Source organism: Schistocerca piceifrons, chromosome 2, assembly GCF_021461385.2.
Source record: "Schistocerca piceifrons isolate TAMUIC-IGC-003096 chromosome 2, iqSchPice1.1, whole genome shotgun sequence".
Classification (NCBI taxonomy): domain Eukaryota; kingdom Metazoa; phylum Arthropoda; class Insecta; order Orthoptera; family Acrididae; genus Schistocerca; species Schistocerca piceifrons.
Window position 1 is genome coordinate 232,307,519 of NC_060139.1, and position 22,735 is coordinate 232,330,253.

Genomic DNA, 22,735 nt, shown 5'->3' on the forward strand with positions numbered 1-22,735 from the left:
TACCTCACAAAAATCTGCGTTACTCGAACTACTGCAATACAGCGAGCGCCACTACTGCCAGCTAAATAAAAGATTCTAACTACTGAAGGCACTACCTACTGATAGGCATAGTTAGCAAATGAAAGATTTTGATAGAGAACAAAAGTCATAATATATATGTATCAGTTCATGATGTCCAGTCTTACAAATTTACTGTCTCTGATGGACACACATCCAAATCATCCGCTCTCAAAACTCCGCCATCTCTCTCCCCACATCCACCACTGCTGGCGGCTCACCTCCAACTGCGCAACGGTACGCGCTTTTAACAGCCAACTGCCCAACACTACAATAGCAAATTCCAACAATGCAAACCAGCCACAGACTGCACACAGCAGTCAGTGATTTTCATATGGAGCGCTATATGGCGTTACCAACATAAAAACCTAAACAGCCTACTTACAGTTGAAATTGCTATTCTGAGATGAAGAGATTAGCACAGGAGAGGAACTCGTGGCGAGCCGCATCAAACCAGTCAGAAGACTGATGACTAAGAAGAAGAAGAAGAAGAGAGAGAGAGAGAGAGAGAGAGAGAGAGTGAAGAAAAAAGGTACGGAAACCTAAAAAGTACCCTTCGTCACGCAGTGTACAGTGGCTTGTAGCGCGTGAGTAAACGTAGATACGGTAGATTTAGCTGCACGGCTGAATCACAACAGGTTGTGTGCCAGCGAGCGCGTACGGAGCGGCGCGGCCTTGGAAGCGCGCAGCTGCCGGGCCTCGTTATCGCTGTGACGCTCCGTGCGCGCGGCGCCGGACGCATCGCGTCACATCGACCAGTCTGCTCCGAGCGGCTTCTGGGTGCACTGACCAAACGAGACGCGATGCAGGTGCTGCCGCTACTGCTAGCGCCGCTGCTGGTGGCGGGCGCCGCCAGGGCGCTGCCCGTGTCTACCACCAGCTCTCCAGGGGACAGCTTCCAGCTGCACCTGCTCCACCTCAACGACTGGCACGCGCGCTACGACGAGACGGACGGCGCCGGCGACCCCTGCGACCGCCGGACCTCGCAGTCGCAGACCCAGCAGCCTTGCTACGGCGGCTTCGCGAGGATCGCGGGCAGGGTGCGCCAGCTGCTGGCCGAACACCCGGACAACTACCTGCTGCTCAACGCCGGCGACAACTTCCAGGGCACGCTCTGGTACACGCTTTTCACCTGGAACGTCACCACGCACTTCCTCAACAAGCTGCCCTGGGACGCGGCGGTGAGTCTCCACTAGTCGTTGGCAGTTTCTCTAGAGCACTTCTTTTCCATTTTTCCTCTGGGAGCACGCTTTATACAGCCAAACGCTGAGGCAGTCCCAACATAGTGTCGGTCATCCTTTTACCTGGCTTAGGAAAGCATCTCAACGTGGACGGACTCAACAAGTCGTTGGGAGTCCCTTACAGAAATATCGAGCAATGCTGTCTCTGTAGCATGTACTGGTCCGTGACTGGCAGTACCCAAGATCGATTGACAACGGCAAGGGATCGTACTGTACCAACGTCTCTATGCCGTTACTGCAGAGTATCCTGTTGCGCAAAGTACTTAGGCCACCAGTCGACCACCACACCTTTAATTAGGTACAGTTTCTTATTTTTAAATACATGTTAAGACTGCAGAACGCTATCTAATTGCAGAAGATTCCAGTTGGAGAGGAGCCTCTGATGACGACAAGCATCTAGCCCGCGCCGCAATCACAATGGCAATGAACCAATCGGACACGAAATCAACCTTAGTACAATTACTATTGCATCCACCTCAACCGCTGACCATGCAAACAGCCTGTCTGCCAAATAATGGGAACAACACCCTGCCCAGACACGACGCCGAAATCGTACCAAGCCACGATAGAACTACGAATAAACCCTTAACAATATTCACACACCAATGATTACTGAAGTTAAGCAGTAGTGAATAAATGGGCCTATTTAATGAACCACTCTCGTTGTCTACAATACTGATCTCGTCAGAGCAACAAATTATTTTAATTTCAGTACCAGATTATCTTGCGTGATGATAAATGCGACATCCAACTAGCAATTGTTACCTTTCGCAACGAGCTCACAACGCAGTACTTACTCTCTGACATAAACTCGGAACTATATTATTACTTGTACTAAACTACCAATCTGTCTACCGTCTTGTAATGATTATTCTGTTTATGGACACTTCCAACTTTTAACAATTAATGTAATAATCATCGATGCTGTCGATTCTTCGCAATAGCGGCCGGCTGCTGCGCGTCGCTGAGTCAGCATCTCTGGACGCAGCGAGGGTGATATGCTATATCGCTGCAGTCGCGCATGCTCGCCACCTGCTATTCTCATATCATCTAGAACACAATTTGATTTTGGTTTTACCACATCGTACACGTATATTATGGTGACCACCAGGTGTTATCATTGATTTATCACGCAGGACGTTCAGCACCAGTAAGGGCGAACGTACCCCGTGCGTTTTGACACAGCACAAGCATCCATAACTGCGAAAGGGTTGCTGGGCAGGATTTTGTACACGAACTGACCTCTCGATTATGTCCCATAAACGCTCGACAGCATTCACATGAGGCAATCTAAGTGGCCAAATCATTCTCTCGTACCGTCCAGAATGCTCTTCAAATCAATTGCGAGCAACTGAGGCACTGTGACATCGTTGTTGGGCAACTGATGTCCATGAACGTCTGCAAATGGTCTCCAAATAGCCGAACATAACCATTTCCAGATAATGGTCGGTTCAGTTGAACCAGAGGACCCAGGCCATTCCAAGTAAACACACTTCCCACCACTATGTGGGCCACCACAAGTTTGCACAGTGCCTTGATGACAACTTTGATACGTGACTTCGTGGGGTCTACGCCACACTCGAACCATGCCATCAGCGCTTACCAACTGAAATTGGGACTCATCTGCCCAGACCACGGTTTTCCAGTCTCGGGTCCAACGGATATGTTAAGAAGTCGTGGGGATGCGCCGCAGGCGATGTCATGCTGCTACCAAAGGCACTCGCGTCGGTCGTTTGCTGCCATAGCCCATTAACGTCAGATTTCGCCGCACTGTCCTAACGGATACGTTAGGAATATTACTGCGGTTATTTCACACAGTGTTTCTTGTCTGTTAGAACTGACAACTCTACACGATCACTGCTGCTCTTGGTCGTTAATGAAGGCCGTCGGCCACTGCGTTGTCCGTGGTGAGAGGTAACGCCTGAAATTTGGTATTCTCACCACACTCTTGACTCTGTGGATCTCGGAATATTGAATTTTAACGATATCCAAAATGGAATGTCCCATGCTTCTAGTACCGACCACCATTCCCCGCTCAAATGCTTAATTCGCGTCGTGCGACCGTAATCACATCGGAAACCCTTTCATATGAATCACCTGAGTACAAATGACAACTCCGTCAATGCACTGCCCTTTTACACCTTCCGTACGCGATACTACCGCTATCTGTATATGTTTGCATCGCTATCCCATGCTTTCGTCACTTCTGTGTATTTGGCTATACAGGGTGTATTCGAAATCCAACAACAACATTCTGGGGCAAACATAAACGCGTTGTTTCAGAGTAAAAACGAAATTTTCCTCAGATTGCAACTAACTGAGCTTAAATTTTTATTGTAATATCATCCATTTCTTCTGACTCGTTCACAACGAATTCCTCTCTTGTGCTTACCTCTTCATCCCAAAGTAGCACTCACATCTAATGTCCTCAGTTGCTTATTGGATGTACTCCAGTGTCTGTTTTGCCGTACAGTTTTTACCTTCTTCAGCTCCTTTTAGTACCATAGAAGTCTTTACATTATGTTTTAGCACGTGTCCTATCATCCTGTCCCCACTCCTTGTCATTATTCTCTATATGCTCCTCTTCTCCACCTAATTTTCAACATCTTTTTGTAAAGTCACGCCTCAAACGCTTTGCTTCTCGTATTTCCCGATTTTCCCGCAGTCTATCACTGGATTCCATATAATGCTGTGTCCTAAACGTACATCATCGGAAATTTCTGCTTCAGATTAATGCTAGTAGGCTTGATACTACTAGGCTTCTTTTGGCCAGCGATGTCTTCTTTGCTTGTGCTAGTCTCCTTGTTATTTGTTCCTTTCTTCGTCCGTCATGTGTTATTTTGCTTCTAAGGTGGTAGCATACTTTCACCTTGTCTATTTCGTTACACCCAATTTTGGTGCCAAGTTTCTCATTAATCTCATTTCTGCTACTGCTCCTTACCTTTCATCTCTCAACACATAGTCCGTGTTTAGTAGACTCTTAGTTCCATTCAGTATGTCCTGTAATGATTCCTTGCTTTCACTAAGGATAGCAACTTCATTAGCGAATATTGTCATTGATGTCCTTCCACTCTAAGTTTCAATGTGCATCTGGAACCTTTCTTTTATTTTCTTCGTTGCTTCTTCGACATGTAGATTGTACTGTATGGAAGAAAGGCCACATCCTTATCTTACACACTTTTTAATCCGAGCACTTCATTCTTGATCTTCCATTCTTATTATTCTTTTCGGTTCTTATACGCGTTGTATATTGTATTGTATGTTAACTGGGGGCCTAGAAACGACGGAGAGGCTCCGTCCCCGCCGCTACCGCAGTGGTCCACAACCCCACGACGTCTACCGCAGTCCACTTCACCCCTCCGCCGCCCCACCCCGAACCCCTCTTTCAGGGTTATTGTGCGGTTCGGCCCCCGGTGGACGCCACCCCCCCTCCCCCACCTCCCCCAGGGAACGTCTCACACCAGATGAGTGTAACCCCTATGTTTGCGTGGTAGAGTAATGGTGGTATACGCGTACATGGAGAACTTGTTTGCACAGCAATAGCCGACATAGTGTAGCTGAGGTGGAATAAGGGGAACCAGCCACATTCGCCGAGGCAGATGGAAAACCGCCTAAAACTCATCCACAGACTGGCCGGCTCACCGGACCTCTACACAAGTCCGCCAGGCGCATTGGTGCTGGGGACCAGGCGCTCCTTCCCACTCCGGAAACACAAGGTATATTACTTACCTCTCTCTATAGGTTACACCTATTTTATGAGAATTTTGGACGTATTACACCATTTTACATTATCAGATGCTTTTCCTAGATCCATGAACTCTATACAAGTGTCTAGAATTTTCTTCAGCCTTGCTTCCATTGTCAAGAGCAATGTTAGCTCTGCCTCTCTGGTGTCTTTACCTGCCCTAAAGCCAAACTGATCATCTAAAGGATGCACCTGTTACTTTTATATCAAATAGATGTGTGATATATTTTTCATTTGTCTATGCCGTGCTATCGTCTCTGTTGTGCAGCAAGACTTATCACATGACGAGTTTATGTGTATGTATCAGGTAATCTGAATATCAGGTTAGTAGTCTCAAAATCGATCATGTTACAACAACAACAAAAGAAACTCAGGTTCATTTAATTCAGTCTGAGGTAAATTCATTCTTGCTCTCAATTCATCATACGACTCCGTTCCTGTGGTTCCATCAACGATGGGAAGTTTAAACATTCATGTGTTGTCGTTTTAGGAGAAACTCCGTAATTAGTGATGGTACAAAAAGTCTTATTGTCCGTCTAGATTGCATATATTTGTGGAACTGTGACCGGTTTCGCTTTCTTTAGTTCTCAGTACGTCAGCTACAAGAGTAATCTGTCAGTTTCTATGCAGGGTACAATAGTAATGGCCACTTTAATCTCCGACTTCAAAATTGTATCCATTACTGATCGGTTCCGTCACGTTGTTTTTTCCCAGCAGGTCTACGTTAACAGTGATACACAGCAGCATGTTTAGGTTTAAAGATGAAGAGTTGGTCGATATGCAACTCATGTACGGTTTAGCCGAAGGCAATGGAAGAATGTGCAATGACGGCATGCAGAGCTGTTCCTGCAGCGACGGCAGTCGTATCACAGTTCTTTTACATCTGTACATATGCTCCTACTAGAAACCGGATTCTTTCGTGTTAGAAGATAATGGCCGTGCGAAGCACGCTAGAACAGCCTATCTGCCAGAGAACGTGTTTCACGCTGTTGGCGACAATCGTGCTCAAGTAGTCGGAGCGTTGTGTGGGGTCTGAACATAAATATTTTGAGAACTTACATGAACAACGATTGCACTCGGAACATCCACAAAAAGTACATCTTTTCAGCCAGCGGACGTTCCATGTCGAGTGGAGTTTGCGAATTGGCTCACTGAGAAATGTGCCACAATTTTCCTGCTTTCATGTTGTTTACAGGTGGAGCTACGTTTACAACATACAACATATTCAACAGTATGAACAGCCATGTGTCGATTGACTACAGCCCACACGAACTGGAGTGCATTGATCCTAATACAACTTTGCTGTGATTGTATATGGAGGGAGGGGGGGGGGGGGGGGGAGGGGAAAAGTCTTGGAAGAGTGTATTGTCAACGACTGGACCTTACGCAGTTCCCGATATATAGAACAGAGTTGTTTACAAAACGCTCCTTCAAAAAGTCCTCCCAAGTTCCTAGAAGTGCCTCGACGAATTCTTCAGATTACATGCTTTAAACATGGGACCCATCTGTATAGCTGAGGAGAAATGGCTGGCGATAGAAAGGGCATCCGGCCACCCTCTATCACTATCATCGCCAAATCCGAAAATTAATATGTCCATCTCTTGAAGATAAGGCACAAAGACCAGGAAAAAGAAGAAGTACCTGATGAAGGTCACGAGCTACGTGACCGAAATATCGTGCAAGTACGACGCTGATATCCGGCAGAACACCCGACAACCCAAGATGTCATTAGATCGCCGGGAAAGCCTGAAGAGTTACATCAAGAAGTATGCGGTTTGAACACGACGTGGCGCCGGCACACTTTGGACTCGTTGTTAGGAACTACAGTGATATCATTAACATACTACTTGGCCATAAATGGATTGGTGATGGCGATTCTGTTCCACTGTCAACTCGGTCATGAGATATACGACACCTATAGACTCCATCTTTTAGGCGATCTGTTGTGTTTATTAAACTTATGGAAAAATGCTGCGAACATATGCACTAGAGTCCACTGAAGGCGTCTTAAAGTAAAAGCTGAAACGCGTCTGGAACAAATAAAATACAGGGTGTTTGAAAAAGAACTCCCTGGTTTTAAATATAAATTTAATGGCGAAATTAACGAGAAATTACATCAGTGAGTACATATCATGAAAGAGAATTCCTCCAAGTTTTGTTTAATGTTAGTAGACTTCAACGTGGGATCCATTTGTTGACACGCACACGTCGAGACGACATTCCACTTCTCGCCACGTATTCACCAACATTTCAGGTGTAACTGTCCCAACCGCCGCAACGATTCTTTTCCATAAACGATTGATGTCTCTGATCGTTTCACTGTAAACAACGTTTTTTATGTGGCCCAAAAAGAAAAAGCCCAGTGGGGTTAAGTCTGAGCTTCGTGGTGGCCGAGGTATTGGGCCAGCCCTGCCTATCCACCTTCCTGGAAAGCGAGTGTCACATGGTTACTGCAGTGAGGTGAGGCGCCATCTTGTTGGAAAAACACGAGCCCCTTTTCCGGCTCACTATCGTCCATTTGGGAAAAGACGTACTCTGTCAACATGTCACAGTAAATGTCCCCGTTTTAAAAAAACTACCTGTTTCCTTGAAATACTTTAGCCAATGACAGTTTTTGTGTAGGTGGTTCACCACCATACTAACATCTAAAGTTACGTTACATTGTTACAAGTGAGTCAGTTTTCACAAGCCGAATAACACACTGCATTTTCTGTTGCGGAATACACATTGTTGCTGAGTTGCTCTGCACTGCACTGCACGCACACCTGGACTGAACTGAGGGAACAGAGGAAAAAAACCACACTGGTGCCGTCTCAAGATCAAACAGACCTGCCAGCTAGAGGGGAGCCAAACTTGGAGAGTTGACGAATCAAACACCACAAACTAGAATAGTGTATGTCACTTTGTACAGATTGTAGGATACATGAAAACTAGGTAGTTCTTTTTCAAACACCCTATACTTTACAGCAAGAAAAAAGTTTATTTTTATTTACAAAACGAATATCTCTGTGTTCGCTACGAATGGTGATCACTCAAACAAATTTATTATTTTGAACAATACCTATAACTGAATGGTTCTGAATTTGTTATATACTGAATTCTACACAATGAACACACTGACATCAAAGTATACGTGTTTCATCTGAGAATATTTGCATTATTCTCTATTTTGCGTTGTACGTTTTGCATATTACAAGCTTTTTGCTGTTGTAAAGGCAACTGGTGAAACAAGTCGAATAAATTATAATTACATTATTGCTCTGCAACGAGCATGATCATGGGTCCTTTGTAAAAAAAAAGCCTCAGAAAAGATCCTTCAGAAACCTCAGAAATTTTGAGTGTGGATTTCCGGTTGATCCCAATCTAATTTTAGCATGATGCTTTCGGCGTTACTTATTGATCGAGGTGGTCATGGTACAGTTTGGAGTAGCGTGTGTTTTCATTGCTTGTCCTCATTAAGTGAGGCCTAACCTAGTGAATCGCATTCGGCTAACTCAGTGAGAGGATAGCAGGCGAAAGGAAAGGTTTTGGGTTTGAGTCCAGCACTCAGCGTTAATCCGAAAATGTGTGACTTGGTGGATCAATGGCTCAGTGCAAGACTACTGATCCAATACAACGGTTTGATGATTTTTGTGTCGCATATCACTTCTTTCACCTCTGGCAATGTATGTTAACGTGGAAAAAACAGTACTGCAACGTCATTCGAAGGAAACAATAAACTGTAGCTCTCGGTGTAATTGGCTGGGTGTGTCAAATCAAAGGGTGGAGGCAACGGCAGTGGCGTACCACCGTCAATAAGATCTTGCTTAGAAAGGTGCTCTAGGGTTCAAACCAGCCTTCAGATTTACGACAGCTTTATCTTTTTTCAACTTCAACTCTATGGATAATTTGGCCCTAGCATTGATGATCTCGCTACTTAATTCCACGTGTTTGCGTTACTCATAAGTTCCTATTGGAAAATAAGATCCATAGGTCGCAAAATGGAAACAGCTAAAATCCGATGAAGCTTTGCACAGACGTTTTGCGCAGTGTCTCTAGTATGCCTGTCAATGGCGTCACGTCGCTCTTTTCAGTTTTGAGCACACAGTGAGGACGTAAAAGTGCCTAGAACAATGGTATCTCCCACCATGCATGAGTGTCCGCTGCGAGATTTCGCCTGATTTCATGCAACCTCATATAACGTACCCGTCATGCATTTCCTTCTTCATGACAATTCTCGGCCGCACACTAAAGGGGCAATGAGGACCGCCCTGAAGCTTTTTCAGTGGAAAGTATTTGATCACGCACCATACAGCCTGGACTTAGCTCCCTCTGATGTTGATCTTTGCTCGCATCACCTTCTGGCTGTGAAGCGGTTCTAGGCGCTTCAGTCTGGAACCGCGCGACCGCTACGATCGCAGGTTCGAATCCTGCCTCGGGCATGGATGTGTGTGATATCCTTAGGTTAGTTAGGTTTAAGTAGTTCTTAGTTCTAGGGGACTGATGACCTCAGATGTTAAGTTCCATAGTGCTCAGAGCCATTTGAACCATATTTGTGAAGACAACATTTTGGCACAGACAACAACTGCAGGCTAGCGTAGAGAAGTTTGAAAAGCACAGCTGGCTGCCTTGCATAATGAGAATATTGGGAAGTTGGAACAACGTTATGATAAATGTCTAAGTCGGAGCGGCGACTATGTACAGAAGTAGCTGGAAGATGTAGCAAACTGTTGAAAACAAAACATTTCTGATTTTCACTGTGGCTTCCATTTCGCGGTCGATCGGATCTTTCTTTCCGAATAGCCCTCATGTTTAAGCTGATCCAATATGTTTCTTTTCGTGCCCTGTGTTCTAAATACTTTTTGTTTGCGATTTATCTTCTGGATATATTCTCTGTGTCCTTGTTATTCTCGTTTGTCACATGTCAGATAATAGAAAGACTTTCATTTTCTTGTGTTACGAGTGTATAGTTCACTACCATTTCCATCGTTATGGCGTCATTCCTTACAAAAGCTTAGACTTTAGTTCTCTTTATGGAAATAATATTGTAGTCTTCAGATAGTTTGTTTTCCAGGCCACGTGTTAACAAGTGACATGTGCGGCACCTGTTTTTTCTACTTAATACTCCTTCATTACTTCGATTTCCTTGTTCTTCCTGTTTCTGTAACTTTTTTACGGATATAAGTACACCATTCCTGTATGTTAAAAAGCGAAAAAGTGTGAGTGAAATATTACATTCTTATTTATTCCCAGGCCCTTCCCCCTTCCTTTCGCTAGTAGTAATTGTCAGAGCAGACAGACAGGAAAACACAATCACCATAATAAGCAATATCCGGAACAGCAGGAGCAAATGGAGTGAAAATTTCTAAGCAAGAAAGAAGTTGCAGTCAGGTACAGCGAACTCTGAGAAGTTCGGATAAGTGATGGCAACTTAACAGACGAAAACTTAGTAGGCGAAGTCCTGTCCTCTGTTACGTTTCACGGGGGTGTTTTGAGTGTCTCGATGTAGCGTTGAACCCATATCGTCACGAATGTGAGTCCAACATCTTAACCACTGCATCGCCTCGCCCTGTTGCTATGAGTAATATGACTGGAACTTAGTTCGAATTTACTTGGTGTAATGATACCGCAAAATTAGATTAAACAAGGATGATGCCCATGAGCTGAAGAACTATCCTGTCCTGTGGAGTTGCAATGATTGATGAGACGGCTCTGGATTCGTGTCAGGTAAACATCTAAAGTAGCATTAACAAGAACATTTTCTGCTGTACTGAAGCTTTTGTTCATTTCGGCCAGGAGAGCTGAGTCTGTGAATTTTGAGAGTGAAGCACATCCGCCGGCAACGTCAGTTAAAGTGTAGCTGTAACACAAAAATTTCTCTCGTCAGAGTGAAGAAAAAGTCGAAGGAATTTAGGGCCATGTCCGTAGCGTTTCAGTGGAGAAACACAGCTGCTCAACAGCTGTGAACATTACGTGAGGACTTCCGCACGCAGCTGTGGAACAAGTCGTGTAAATGTTTACAATTGGTGAAAACTGCTGCTATGCTTTCCGCTTTCAGTGCGACAACTATTGCTGTGCACCTGTGCTGATACATGAGACGCAAACTTACGAACGCTACAGCCAATTTGCAGTTGAAAAAAAAAAAAGGGCTTCAGAGACTAATATCTGTTGTTTTATTTTATGTTTCAGACGCTGGGGAACCACGAATTTGACGACGGAGTCGAAGGCGTGGTGCCCTTCCTGGAACACATCCAGTTCCCGGTGGTCCTCGCCAACATGGACGCCTCTCAGGAGCCATCCATGGTCGGCAAGGTCAACAGGTCCGTCGTGGTGGAGCGTGGCGGGCGTCGAATAGGCATCGTGGGATACGTCATGCAGGACTTGCCGGTTAGTTCATGCACAGCCAACCATCCTAATGCTAATTTACAAACGGTGTCAAGATTGAGGAGGGGGGAAAGTGAGGCTAATTTGTCAGCCGTGCCTGAATAGCGATTAGTCTACAGAATTTAGAAAACAAGCAATTGCTTTAGTCTGTTGTTGAATTTTTTTATTTTGATTGCTGGCTAGTGGTTTCAGTACATAATATTTGCTGTCTATAATGACAAGAATTTAGGTTCTTTAAGATAATTCTCATTTATTGCTCCGTCTCAGTTCCGCATTTTTAATTAGACTACATGTTTCGGTCACTTTGGATTATCTTCAGATTTAAGTATTTGCGACAGCAGCCCCTCTTGGAAACGCAGAACCACGTAACAGAGTACAGTACTCTGTTTCGTTTTTTAACCGATAGATTGGCGTTTTCATAAATTTAAATATTTATGTGTTATAATATCTAAATGTATGAAAACGCCGATCTATCGGTTAAAACAAAACAAAAGACGCAATAGTCTATTTATATTGACTGTGCAACAGCGTCAAAAATGTATTTTTCATTACGACTCACAAATAACTGCACTTAAAGCCAAATTTTCAGAGGTGAAACAGCACTAGTTTCAGATCGGCGTACACTATTTTTAACGTGTAATACACCGCAACCGCTACAGTGCAGAGGGAATCTCGACGACCAAAAGGACTCGACAGATTGTGACTGCGAAGGTCATAGCTTTACGGCTCCATCCCTACACGATCTTGTAGCTTGGGTGATTACAACTGTGAGTCGCAATTGAGTTTCGCTGGTCTACAAGGCCTTAAAAATCATCCGAAAATAAGTACGGAAGACATAACTTGACTGATGATTCACAACCTGAATGTCATTATGCCAATTCGACACTGGACAATGGAGATGTAAAGAGCTTTGTCAAGGCAGCGGTCTTCGTTCTCCGGGACTTTATCGAAACGTGATTTCCTCAACGACTTTGAAAACACTTCTCAAGTACATCTTTGTTTGCAGACACTTTCTCCCAAACGTTATCTTGCCGGTTATCGCCCATATGTTCGTCTACGCAACCGTTTCTTTGCATCTGAGTTACCGGATTTGTCCTTCGGCTGTGGGATCTCAGTGCTTAACTCAAATCAGTCTATCCAGTATTTTCAGTAGAAATGACTTCATGCCAACAATGCAAGCCACTGGGTCGATCAGTGTGATGTTCTTCCTAGATAGGCATACGCGCCAAATGTTGGAACGTGTTTTATTTTATTTTTTGACTTGAGCATATCTGCTCTTAACTTTAACAATTGCCTTCTTGCAATGTAATTTTACGTAAGTAATCTTTGTCTGTCATGACAAGTGCCATTTCGGTTAATGTTTTTGTCGCATTTAATTTTCTCTGCATTATTTTATATGGTTTCTCAAAATTTAATTCTGATGAAGTCATCCTTAAAGATGTTGAAATCTAGGTGAACGTACCAAACAGTTATTTGCAATCGGTTGACTGTGTGATTCCTGTGTTGAAACTTATTTGTGGTTGCTGAGAAACGGCCATGTTTAAAACTGGAAAATGACAAGAACTTTTGTAGCCTTGGCTAATCCAGCACTTTTCACGATTCAGAAATATTACACTGGACAACAGTCTTCTTTTTTTTTTTGACTCGATTTTCACTTTGTGACTTGGTACTTTTGCTTAAAATGAAGTAGAATCAGTAATATAATGGTTATTATGTGTTTTTGCGTTTACAGTATTACTTTTTATGAGTGAACACGTTTTCCGTCTTATTTTTTATTCACAGTCCTCTGAGCTGACGAACAAAAGTTCTCTCCAGTTTATGAGGTGTGACAGAAACGCTATTAAATGAGTTTGTCTCCTCGATCATTTTTGTTACAAAAACTCTCAAGAAATCTGTAGGATGTTAACTGTTCAACGCTGTCTGTTTTATTTTTTAGGAGGATTGGGATGTTCGTGTGTGACTTGTATACACTATTTAGTCTTTTAGTGTAGGAATCGTTATCCAGCTGTGACACTGTTCCTTTATTCAAAAGCGGGGCAGGCGGTTATTAAATGATGAAAGTCCATACGCACTCTAGGAAGTGCGTGGATATAGTGAATTTCCACCGAGCAGCTGGATGTCCGACGAAGCATCTTGATTGTTCGTAAGGATGATTATTGTAATGGATATACTCTTTCAGATGCAACGCGAAGCGTCGGCCGGCAATCGCAGCTAACGACCGAAATTAGAATTTCGGTTGCTTGTTGAAAGCCACTCGCAAGCAGCCCATGTGGATGTCTTCAGACTGTTCTAATTGTTGACCACATGTTACTCTGCAATTCGATAACGACTCATTTACAAGCTCTAGCTGTGATTTAGTGAATGAGGGTTGGGGTTGGGGTTTGATTTGGAGGGGGAGACCAAACAGCGAGGTCATCGGTCTCATCGGATGGGGAAGGAAGTCAGCTGTGCCCTGTCAAAGGAACCATCCCGGCATTTGCCTGGAGCGATTTAGGGAAATCACGGAAAACCTAAATCAGGATGGCCGGTAGCGGGATTGAACCGTCGTCCTCCCGAATGCGAGTCCAATGTGCTAACCACTGCGTCACCTCGCTCGGCCTTTACTGAATGGAAACCTCACAAGCTAATGGACAGTACGTGCAATGCCTGACAAAAAAGACTGAAGCACCTAGAAGGGCAAGAGGAAACGAAATGAAACTTCTCAGGTTGAGAGGGTATGTGATGTTATTTCAGTGACTGGAAAATCGAGTTGAATTTACAAGGAACGTGACAGTACAAGGTCACTTATCAGAATGACGTTGCACCTCTTCTGGCCTCGAATCACGCACTGGTTCGCTTGGGCATTGAGTCATGAGGCAGCTGTATCCTTTCCAATGGTAAACTAGCCCACAAACGTAACTGTTCCTTGATACCCTGATTACTTGCACTGGGACCGACTGACATTCGAGGTGGTCCCACAAATGTTCTATCGAGGACAGATTTATCTTTAGAAAACCCGTAAAGGTTCCACCGTCTCTCAAACTATAAATTTCACAGTGGCTACACAGTGAAGCCTTCCCAATGCGGTTTGTATCACAAACAACCTGAAAAATTAACAAGTCCATCAGATGCCGAGAAATGTCTATGTAGGGATGTAAGAACACCCTCGCACCAGCGGCTGTTTCACCGCTCATCAGGTAAAACTTCCTCAAAACACAGGCTAATGCAGCCTAATCGCCTCCAACGGTACCTGAACATAGACTGCCCACCAAAACGCAGCGGTTCATACAGGAAACCACGATCAACTACCACTGAAGTCAGTTGAGTTCAACACGAAATTTACTGACATTCTCAATTTTAACCGTTCATACACTTACGATACATCAAATCATTCGGAAATTTTTCGAGAAATATAATGCTGTTATCGGTCTTCTTTAATCTAACATAGTTTATTTAAAAACAGACCCGCCAGGGTAGCCGAGAGCGCTAACGCGCTGCTTCCCGGACTCCGGTAGGCGCGCCGGTCCCGTTTCGAATCCGCCCGGCGGATTAACGACGAGGGCCGGTGTGCTGGCCAGCCTGGATGTGGTTTTTAGGCGGTTTTCCACATATCGCCTCAGTTACACGCGTCGCGGTCGTTTGAAACACGTTCGCACTACTTCCCGATTTACACTAGATGCAGACAGCTGGGGTACACTGATTCCATCCCTGGGGGTACGGGGTGGCGGCAGGAAGGGCATCTGGCCACCCCTAAATCTAACCTTGCCAAATCCGTTCTTACCGCGCCGACCCTGCGATCGCTGCGGCACTATGACCTAAGCGAAAGAAAGAAAGAAAGTTTATTTAGAAACAATAATTTCTATGGTTTTCCTCCGTTCTCGGATTTATAAGCGTAAATATTAACAAACATTTTAAATTATACATTAAATAATTTACTACATATATAAAGTTACAGTATTGCTGCTACTTTTAATGTTTCTCTATTTATTTTGTAAGAAAACCTGCTTTTAACTGTGCGCAATCCACTTTTTGCTTCTCATTTAAATATGTGAGTAATTTCAGTAAATCTGCTATCATAGTCCGACACAGTTCTACGAGATGTGTCTTTAGTCACCTCGTTTGTTGCAAACACATCATGGGTTGCCAAGATATTGACTTTCACGGTTCAGGAATTATTTACTACATTAAAATTAACAATAACTTATAAACTAATGAGAATATTGAATGCTCGCCTTCACGCGCGTAATCGTCCATCTTTTCCCCTTCAAATGAGTCTGCTGGCTCTACAATGACGCATGTGGTTCAATATTTATTAATTTTGGGGTAAGCTTTAATTTTATACCGGACGCGAAAAGCAGACATGAGAAACGAGCAGCCATTGTGCTGCACAACGGACGGGTTTTCCTGGTCACGTGGTCACCTTCGCTGCAGGTGGAAGTCCAGAAACAACACTATCTGTGGAGCACAGTGCGAAACTGGCCCCACGTGGTCCTGTCAGGCTGATTTCAGCTGTCAATGCGAATATGACCTAATCTAAGCCGCCGCCGGTGCGTCTGCAGTCGAGTGTTTGTGATTTAATTAATTCATAGTCTCTTCCCCTTACACTAGGCTCCCGTGTTACACCATGCAGTCTCATATCGGGCCACTGCCACTTCCAAATGCCCCACAAATTTGCATATTCGACCACCCGGCCAAATGGAGACCTTTCAAACTCTGTCAGATGCTGATTATCTCAGACGATTACGTGGCACCTCAGTGTTCTTCACAGTCATTACTATACATCTGACGCTCTTCACGTCTCTTGTATTCCCTATCAGGCCTGGTTCAAATGGCTCAAATGGCTCTGAGCACTATGGGACTTAACTTCTGAGGTCATCAGTCCCCTAGAACTTAGAACTCCTTAACCCTAACTAACCTAAGGACATCACACACATCCATGCCCGAGGCAGGATTCGAACCTGCGAACTTAGCGGTCGCGCGGTTCCAGACTGTAGCGGCTAGTACCGCCCGGCCACACCGGCCGGCTCAGGCGTGGTAACAATGCTAAAAACCAACAACACTAACAAACTCTGGTAGTTGTTCTACATGTCAGAGAGAGTTGCAATTGTAATCGTTTACAGAAACGTCGATGATATGTACGTCCACGAAGTTACACTGACATTCGAACATGTCTCTTTTTTTCAGGCAGTGTAACACGCCTCCATCGGCCGCCGGATTACGCCAGCGTGTACGTATTTGCGACTGCTTTTGCGTGACTGATGGTCTGCTTTTGGTGACACAGGACAAGGCTACCACCGGCAACCTGACGTTCACTGACGAGGCGCAGACTGTGGCGGAGGAAGCGGCGCGCCTCAAGCAAAGCGGCGTCGACATCATCGTCGCTCTCTCCCACGCGGGGCTCTACATCGACCGCGACATGGCCACCAAGATGCGAGACGTCGACATCATCGTCGGAGGGCACACGCACTCACTGCTCTACACAGGTACTCGACTGCTTTACACTGAAAACAGGCACGCTGTAAAATGAAATAACAGCGTCTGACGAATCTTACGCGAGCATGACTGGGGTGTTACTGTTCACGATATACAGCACCTGTCAGACTTAACAGCTAAAACTCTCGCCTGAGGATATGGTTACAGCAGATGGAGCTGCAGCGTGTAGTGGTAAGGTGATGATCGCGGTGATTCGCGAGTTGTTTCCAGACCACGAAGCCCGCACGTTTGATTCGCCCCTTCTAATCGTATGTGACTACTTCCTTTTTTTAAAAAAAAATCCTGAGTGTTTAAAAAAAAAAAAACTGTGGAATGTAGATCAGAAGAAGATCTCAGTTCGCATGGCAGTTTGGGCTCTGCGGGGACATTGACATAAGAAGTGAAATTGCCCATGTGCATGGAAGACTAGGGCTGCATCGCAGAATCTCTGGGCAAACTTAATAGGCATACTGTTTAAAAGATTTCTGACACCGTTTTTAATACGCAAATGGCGATGTACTATTTGTCGATGTATAGATATTCTTAACTTCCATTATTACAAAAATAAGATCGCCATTTAGTCGTGTTTCATTTTGTACATGTTCAAGAAAAATTACACAGTTCTGGTTATGCCACAGTTGGTTGATGGGCTGATTTGGGAGGGGGGACCAAACAGCCAGGTCATCTGTCCCATCGGATTAGGAAAGGATGGGGAATGAAGACGGCCATGCCTTTTCAAAGGAACCATGCCGGCATTTGCCTGAAGCGGTTTAGGGAAATCACGGAAACCTAAATCAGAATGGCCGGACGCGGGTTCGAAAGGTCGTTCCCCCGAATGAGAGTCCACTGTGCTAACCACCACGCCACCTCGCTCGGTATGCCACAGTTACTGAGCACTAAATCAATCCTTAATTTTATGAATATGGTATCTGTTCCCGAAAGAACAGATACCATTTATGACCGTGCAGCTTCTCTAGAATGAATGATAATTAAATCGAAACCCTTAGCTGCCAATTGTTGATGTACATCAATGGGGACAGCTGAAAATGTGTGCCCCGACCGGGACTCGAACCAGGCTCTCCTGCTTACATGGCAGACGCTCTATCCGTATGAACCACCGAGGGCACAGAGGACAGTGCGACAGCACGACAGCGCTTTTCGTGAGATCCACATTCCCAACTATCCACAACCCACATTCCTAGTGTTCCTAATAGATATTTGCCCATTCACTCATTACTCGCGCCAGACTATGCTGACGAGTTCCGTAAGAGTTCGGGTACAGCGTGCGCAATCGCACAGAAGAAGGTCAATGGCCGGGTAGCCCTTAACTATATGAATAAGTCCCTGCATTCGCACAGTTCTCTGTGCCCTCGGTGGCTCAGATGGATAGAGCATCTGCCATGTAGGCAGGAGATCCCGGGTTCGAGTCCCGATCGGGGCGCACATTTTCAGCTGTCCCCATTGATTTATATCAACAACACCTGTCGGCAGCTAAGGATTTCGATTTAATAATGATTTCAATCCTTAATTTCTTCGTTCCTACTACGACCAAAGCCGTCAAGCTACTTCACAGAAGTGGAAGTCAATAAATTTAGACCTCATAGTATGTGGAGGGCAGGGACCTGATGCTATATTTAATGGAAGTGGAAGGACCGCTATGCGCCTCTGCCGAGGTACGTGTTTCGAGCAGCCGTCAACCTTGATGACGGTGTATCGTGGTACAACAAGAAAGGTGATCCACCCAAAAAGGCGGCACAGTTTCATTGTTCCACGGTCCAAACTCGATGTCCATCTCTGGGAAGGACAACAGCGACGCCGCGTTGTGGCATGGAAGCAATGCGTCCCTGCTAGGACGCTGGAGGGAGTTGCACTACATCTCCACACACAAGTCACCCAGGTCTCGTAAATTCCGATGAGGGTGGCGATAAGCTTTGACGCCATGTTCAATCACATCCCACATGTGTTCCATTGGGTTCAGATCTGGCGAGTTTGGGTGGCAGCACATCAATTGGAACTCACTCTCTATTCCTTGAGCTAATCCATCACACTCCTGGCATTGTGACGTGGCGCATTATCTTGTTGAAAAATGTCGCTGCCTTCGGGAAACACGATTGTCATGCAGGGGTGTACGTGGTCTGCAACCAGTGTACGATACTCCTTGGCCGTCAATGTGCCTTGCACGAGCTCCATTGGACTCATGGATGCCCACATGAATGTCCCTCAGGCCATCTGTTTCCGTCCCGCAGTACAGGTGTCAAGGACCTTTTCCTCTGGAATACGATGGATTCGCGCCCTCTCATCGGCATGATGAAGGTATCGCGACTCATCAGACCATGCAATGCCTTGCCACTGAGCCAACGTCCAGTGCTGATGGTCACGTGCCCATTTCAGTCGCAGTTGTCGATGTCGTGGTGTTAATACTGGCACGTGCATGGATTGTCGCTGCGGATGCCCATCGTTAGGAGGGTTCGGTGCACTGCGTGTTTAGACACACTTGTACTCTGCCCCTCATTAGATCCTGGTTCCGCCACAGTCCGCCGTCTGTCCCGTTTCACCAGTCTGCCCAGCCTATGACGTATGAAATCTGTAATGATGATGGCCAACCAACCCCACGATATCTAAGTGTGGTTTCACCTTGATTTCGCCACTTCTTGAAGACATTCATCACAGCACTCCTCGAACACTCGACAAGTCGCGCAGTTTCCGAAATGCTCGTGCTGAGTCTCTGGGTCATCACAATCTGTCCTCGTCCAAACTCAGATAAATCGCTTCCCTTCCCCATTCTACACATGGACAGCACGCTCACTGATACTTTATGCACCGTGCGTGTGCCTGACTCGCAGTCATTCCTTGCCAGGTGACGCTGCTATATTCTACGGTCGCAGGTTCGAATCCTGCCTCGGGCATGGATGTGTGTGATGTCCTTAGGTTAGTTAGGTTTAAGTAGTTCTAAGTTCTAGGGGACTGATGACCTTAGAAGTTAAGTCCCATAGTGCTCAGAGCCATTTGAACCATTTTTGACGCTGCTATAGCCTGGACGAGTTTATATTGGTAGTATGGTTCAAATGGCTCTGAGCACTATGGAACTTAACAGCTGAGGTCATCAGTCCCCTAGAACTTAGAACTACTTAAACCTAACTAAGGACATCCCCTGCCCGAGGCAGGTCCGTAGGTCGCGCGGTTCCAGACTGAAGCGCCTAGAACCGCTCGGCCACACCATATTGATAGTAGGTCGGTGGTCATAATGTTCTGGCTGGTCAGTGTGTATCGCAATGAAAAACACAGCATCTTTTTCAGCCATTAGTGACTTATCTGACTCACTTAAGGGTCCTCCACCATCCACGTAATTTCGATCCTGAAGATACGGTTCACCCTTAGGCGTGAAATCAGTTTCTTTAGAAAAATTTTAAAGGGCGCATTTTTGCAGAAGGTATGATAAGCGAGCTGTTATGTATGATAAGGCACCTGGTATGTTCGAAGAGTCGACCAGATAAGTCCGTTTGCCATTGTTAAGGTGACTGAGCGTAATGATTTAATTGCGTGCATGTGATGAACACTCATCGTTGAATGCGACGCAGTTAAGATAAATGTGCTGTCTGGCTAGGCAATTAATTAGCACTTCAGAGCTACAGTACAATTGATCACGAGGCTCGGCGTGTTCAAGTGCAGAAGAAAAAGAAACTCTAGTGCTTTTGTAGAATGAGGTCAGGTGGAAATACTCTACCTAGTGACGGATAATTCCAACGCTACAGAAGATAGTGTGTAGCGATTAGCTGCACTTTTATGATGAAGGGTACTCAGATCAATACGCAGCACTATGCCAGTTGTGAAGACCAGAGAGTAGTGTTGTAATTTGTCGGAACAATAGGTACAGAGCTATGTAGTAATGGGCAATACAGCGACGTATAGGATGGTAAATAATGGAACTGTTTTAGCTCAGATCCTGGGAGAGAGATCAACGTTCCATTTTAGCTCAAAATGTGGAAAGGGAATGAAACTTATTTCTCCCACAGCCAGCAGTTACATGATGACATTTCTTTTTCGATTCATGGGAAATGTCAAATGCCCATGTACATTTTCATATAATAACAGTCCTAACAGACTATAAAAAAGTGTTGAATGGTACACCGATTAAAGGTTTTTGAGTTTGTGCCATTACATTAATCGCTTTGTAAAGAAAGAAATTGCGACGGAGTTGTTCGTAGATCTCTGAAATTATGTCTAAACTGTGCAAATCACTATGAAGTACATAGCAGAGGCTACTTCCAGTTGTACCAAATATTTCAAGTTTCTTCCCGGACCATTCACGCATGTAGCGCAGAGAAAGTGACTGCTTAATGCCTGTGTCCGTGAAGTTTAGAGTTGAATGTGGTATGTGCAAGCCGTGACGGATCTCCTTCCACCACAGACAACCTTTGTTGTGATTAAGTTGTGCAGCAGGAAGTGGGAATGACCTTTCGCTAATTGCCGGTGTGGCCGGTGTGGCCATGCCTCGGGCATGGATGTTTGTGATGTCCTTAGGTTAGTTAGATTTAAGTAGTTCTAAGTGCTAGGGGACTGATGACCTCAGAAGTTAAGTCCCATAGTAATCAGAGCCATTTGAACCATCTTTCGCGAATTGGGTTCGGATGTCGGGCAGGTACACTGAAGCCATATTTATTTTGTATTGGGAAAAGATGCCAGAATCCATGCGCCAGCGTATTCGAATTGCTCGATAAGGCCTGTACGAAGAAGAAGCTGAAAATTTCTGGGAACTGTTTACGCAATGGTCTGTGAAGCTCCACATTCGCAATGACTGCACCCGCGCAAAGAATGCATTTATTCTCCTCAATCAGCCTAACAGTCAAATATACCCAGTTTACATAGTCATCGCTAAAGACACAATATCTCCCATGGTACTCAGCAGTGTTAGCTATGCAGCATAGTCGAGTCACAAATAATTATTTGTAGAAATAACTGAGAATTATGTAATAATCAGTCTGTACCCTATTTCCCTTTATTGCAACGTTTTCACTTCCCTAGTTTCAGCCGTTTCAGTTTTCCCTGTATATCCTGTCATGCATAAGATTCCCCGTGCGTTCCGTGTGAACGTGACGGTTCCGTAATACTCTCCAGATTAGATTAGGTTAGATTCAGTCTTCGTTTCATAGACCCAAAAATTAGGCGATACTCGTGGGTGTGGAACAAGGCAGAAAGTATAACATAAAAAACATAAAACACTTCAATATAATACTCACCACTCTAATGATTTGTCAGGAGATTTTCAAAACATGTGAAGGCGTTAAGGTAAAATGGAACTGCTAATATTTACAGAATTAATACACTATCAGAATGAAACATAGTTATGCACTTTTAATAAATTTATCATACACATAACACCTAATCTTGACTGTTGTGTCCAAGTGCTGTCAAAACTCAAATCTAACAGACTTTTTTTACTTAATCTGGTCTAAGAGTCCCTGTTACGATATTCATGTATAGAGTAGAAGGTGTTACCTATCAAAAAGTCTTTCTAACTCTGTTTAAACTGCGCTTTATATGAATCCAAGTTTTTAATGGTTGCTGGCAATTTATTGAAATGTGCGTGCCTGAATATTGGATCCCTTTTTACCAAGGTAAATGATTTTAGCTCTTTATGTAGATTGTTTTTATTCCCAGTACTGATGCTATGTATTGAGATATTGGTTGGAACTAGAGACATGTTATTTGGAATAAACTTTTTCAATGAATAAGTGTACTGGGAGGCATTTGTTAGAATACCAAGTTCTTTGAACAGGTTTCTAAATGATGTTTCTGAATTTACACCACAGATGAGTCTTATTACAAGCTTTTAAACGGTAAAAACTTTTGCTCGGTTTGACGAGTTACTCCAGAATAT

At 44.6% G+C, this 22,735-nt stretch overlaps 1 protein-coding gene across 1 annotated transcript in view; it reads left to right on the plus strand.

The window, feature by feature from the left end:
- The first annotated feature begins 820 nt into the window (after positions 1–820).
- LOC124775080 (apyrase-like) overlaps positions 821–22,735 on the plus strand; it is a 66,478-nt gene continuing 44,563 nt past the window's right edge. Inside the window, exons 1-3 of the mRNA XM_047249886.1 lie at positions 821–1,238; positions 11,212–11,409; positions 16,667–16,868. Coding sequence (XP_047105842.1) covers positions 861–1,238; positions 11,212–11,409; positions 16,667–16,868 — 778 coding nt within the window. The 5' untranslated portion in view covers positions 821–860. The remainder of the gene's footprint in view (positions 1,239–11,211; positions 11,410–16,666; positions 16,869–22,735) is intronic.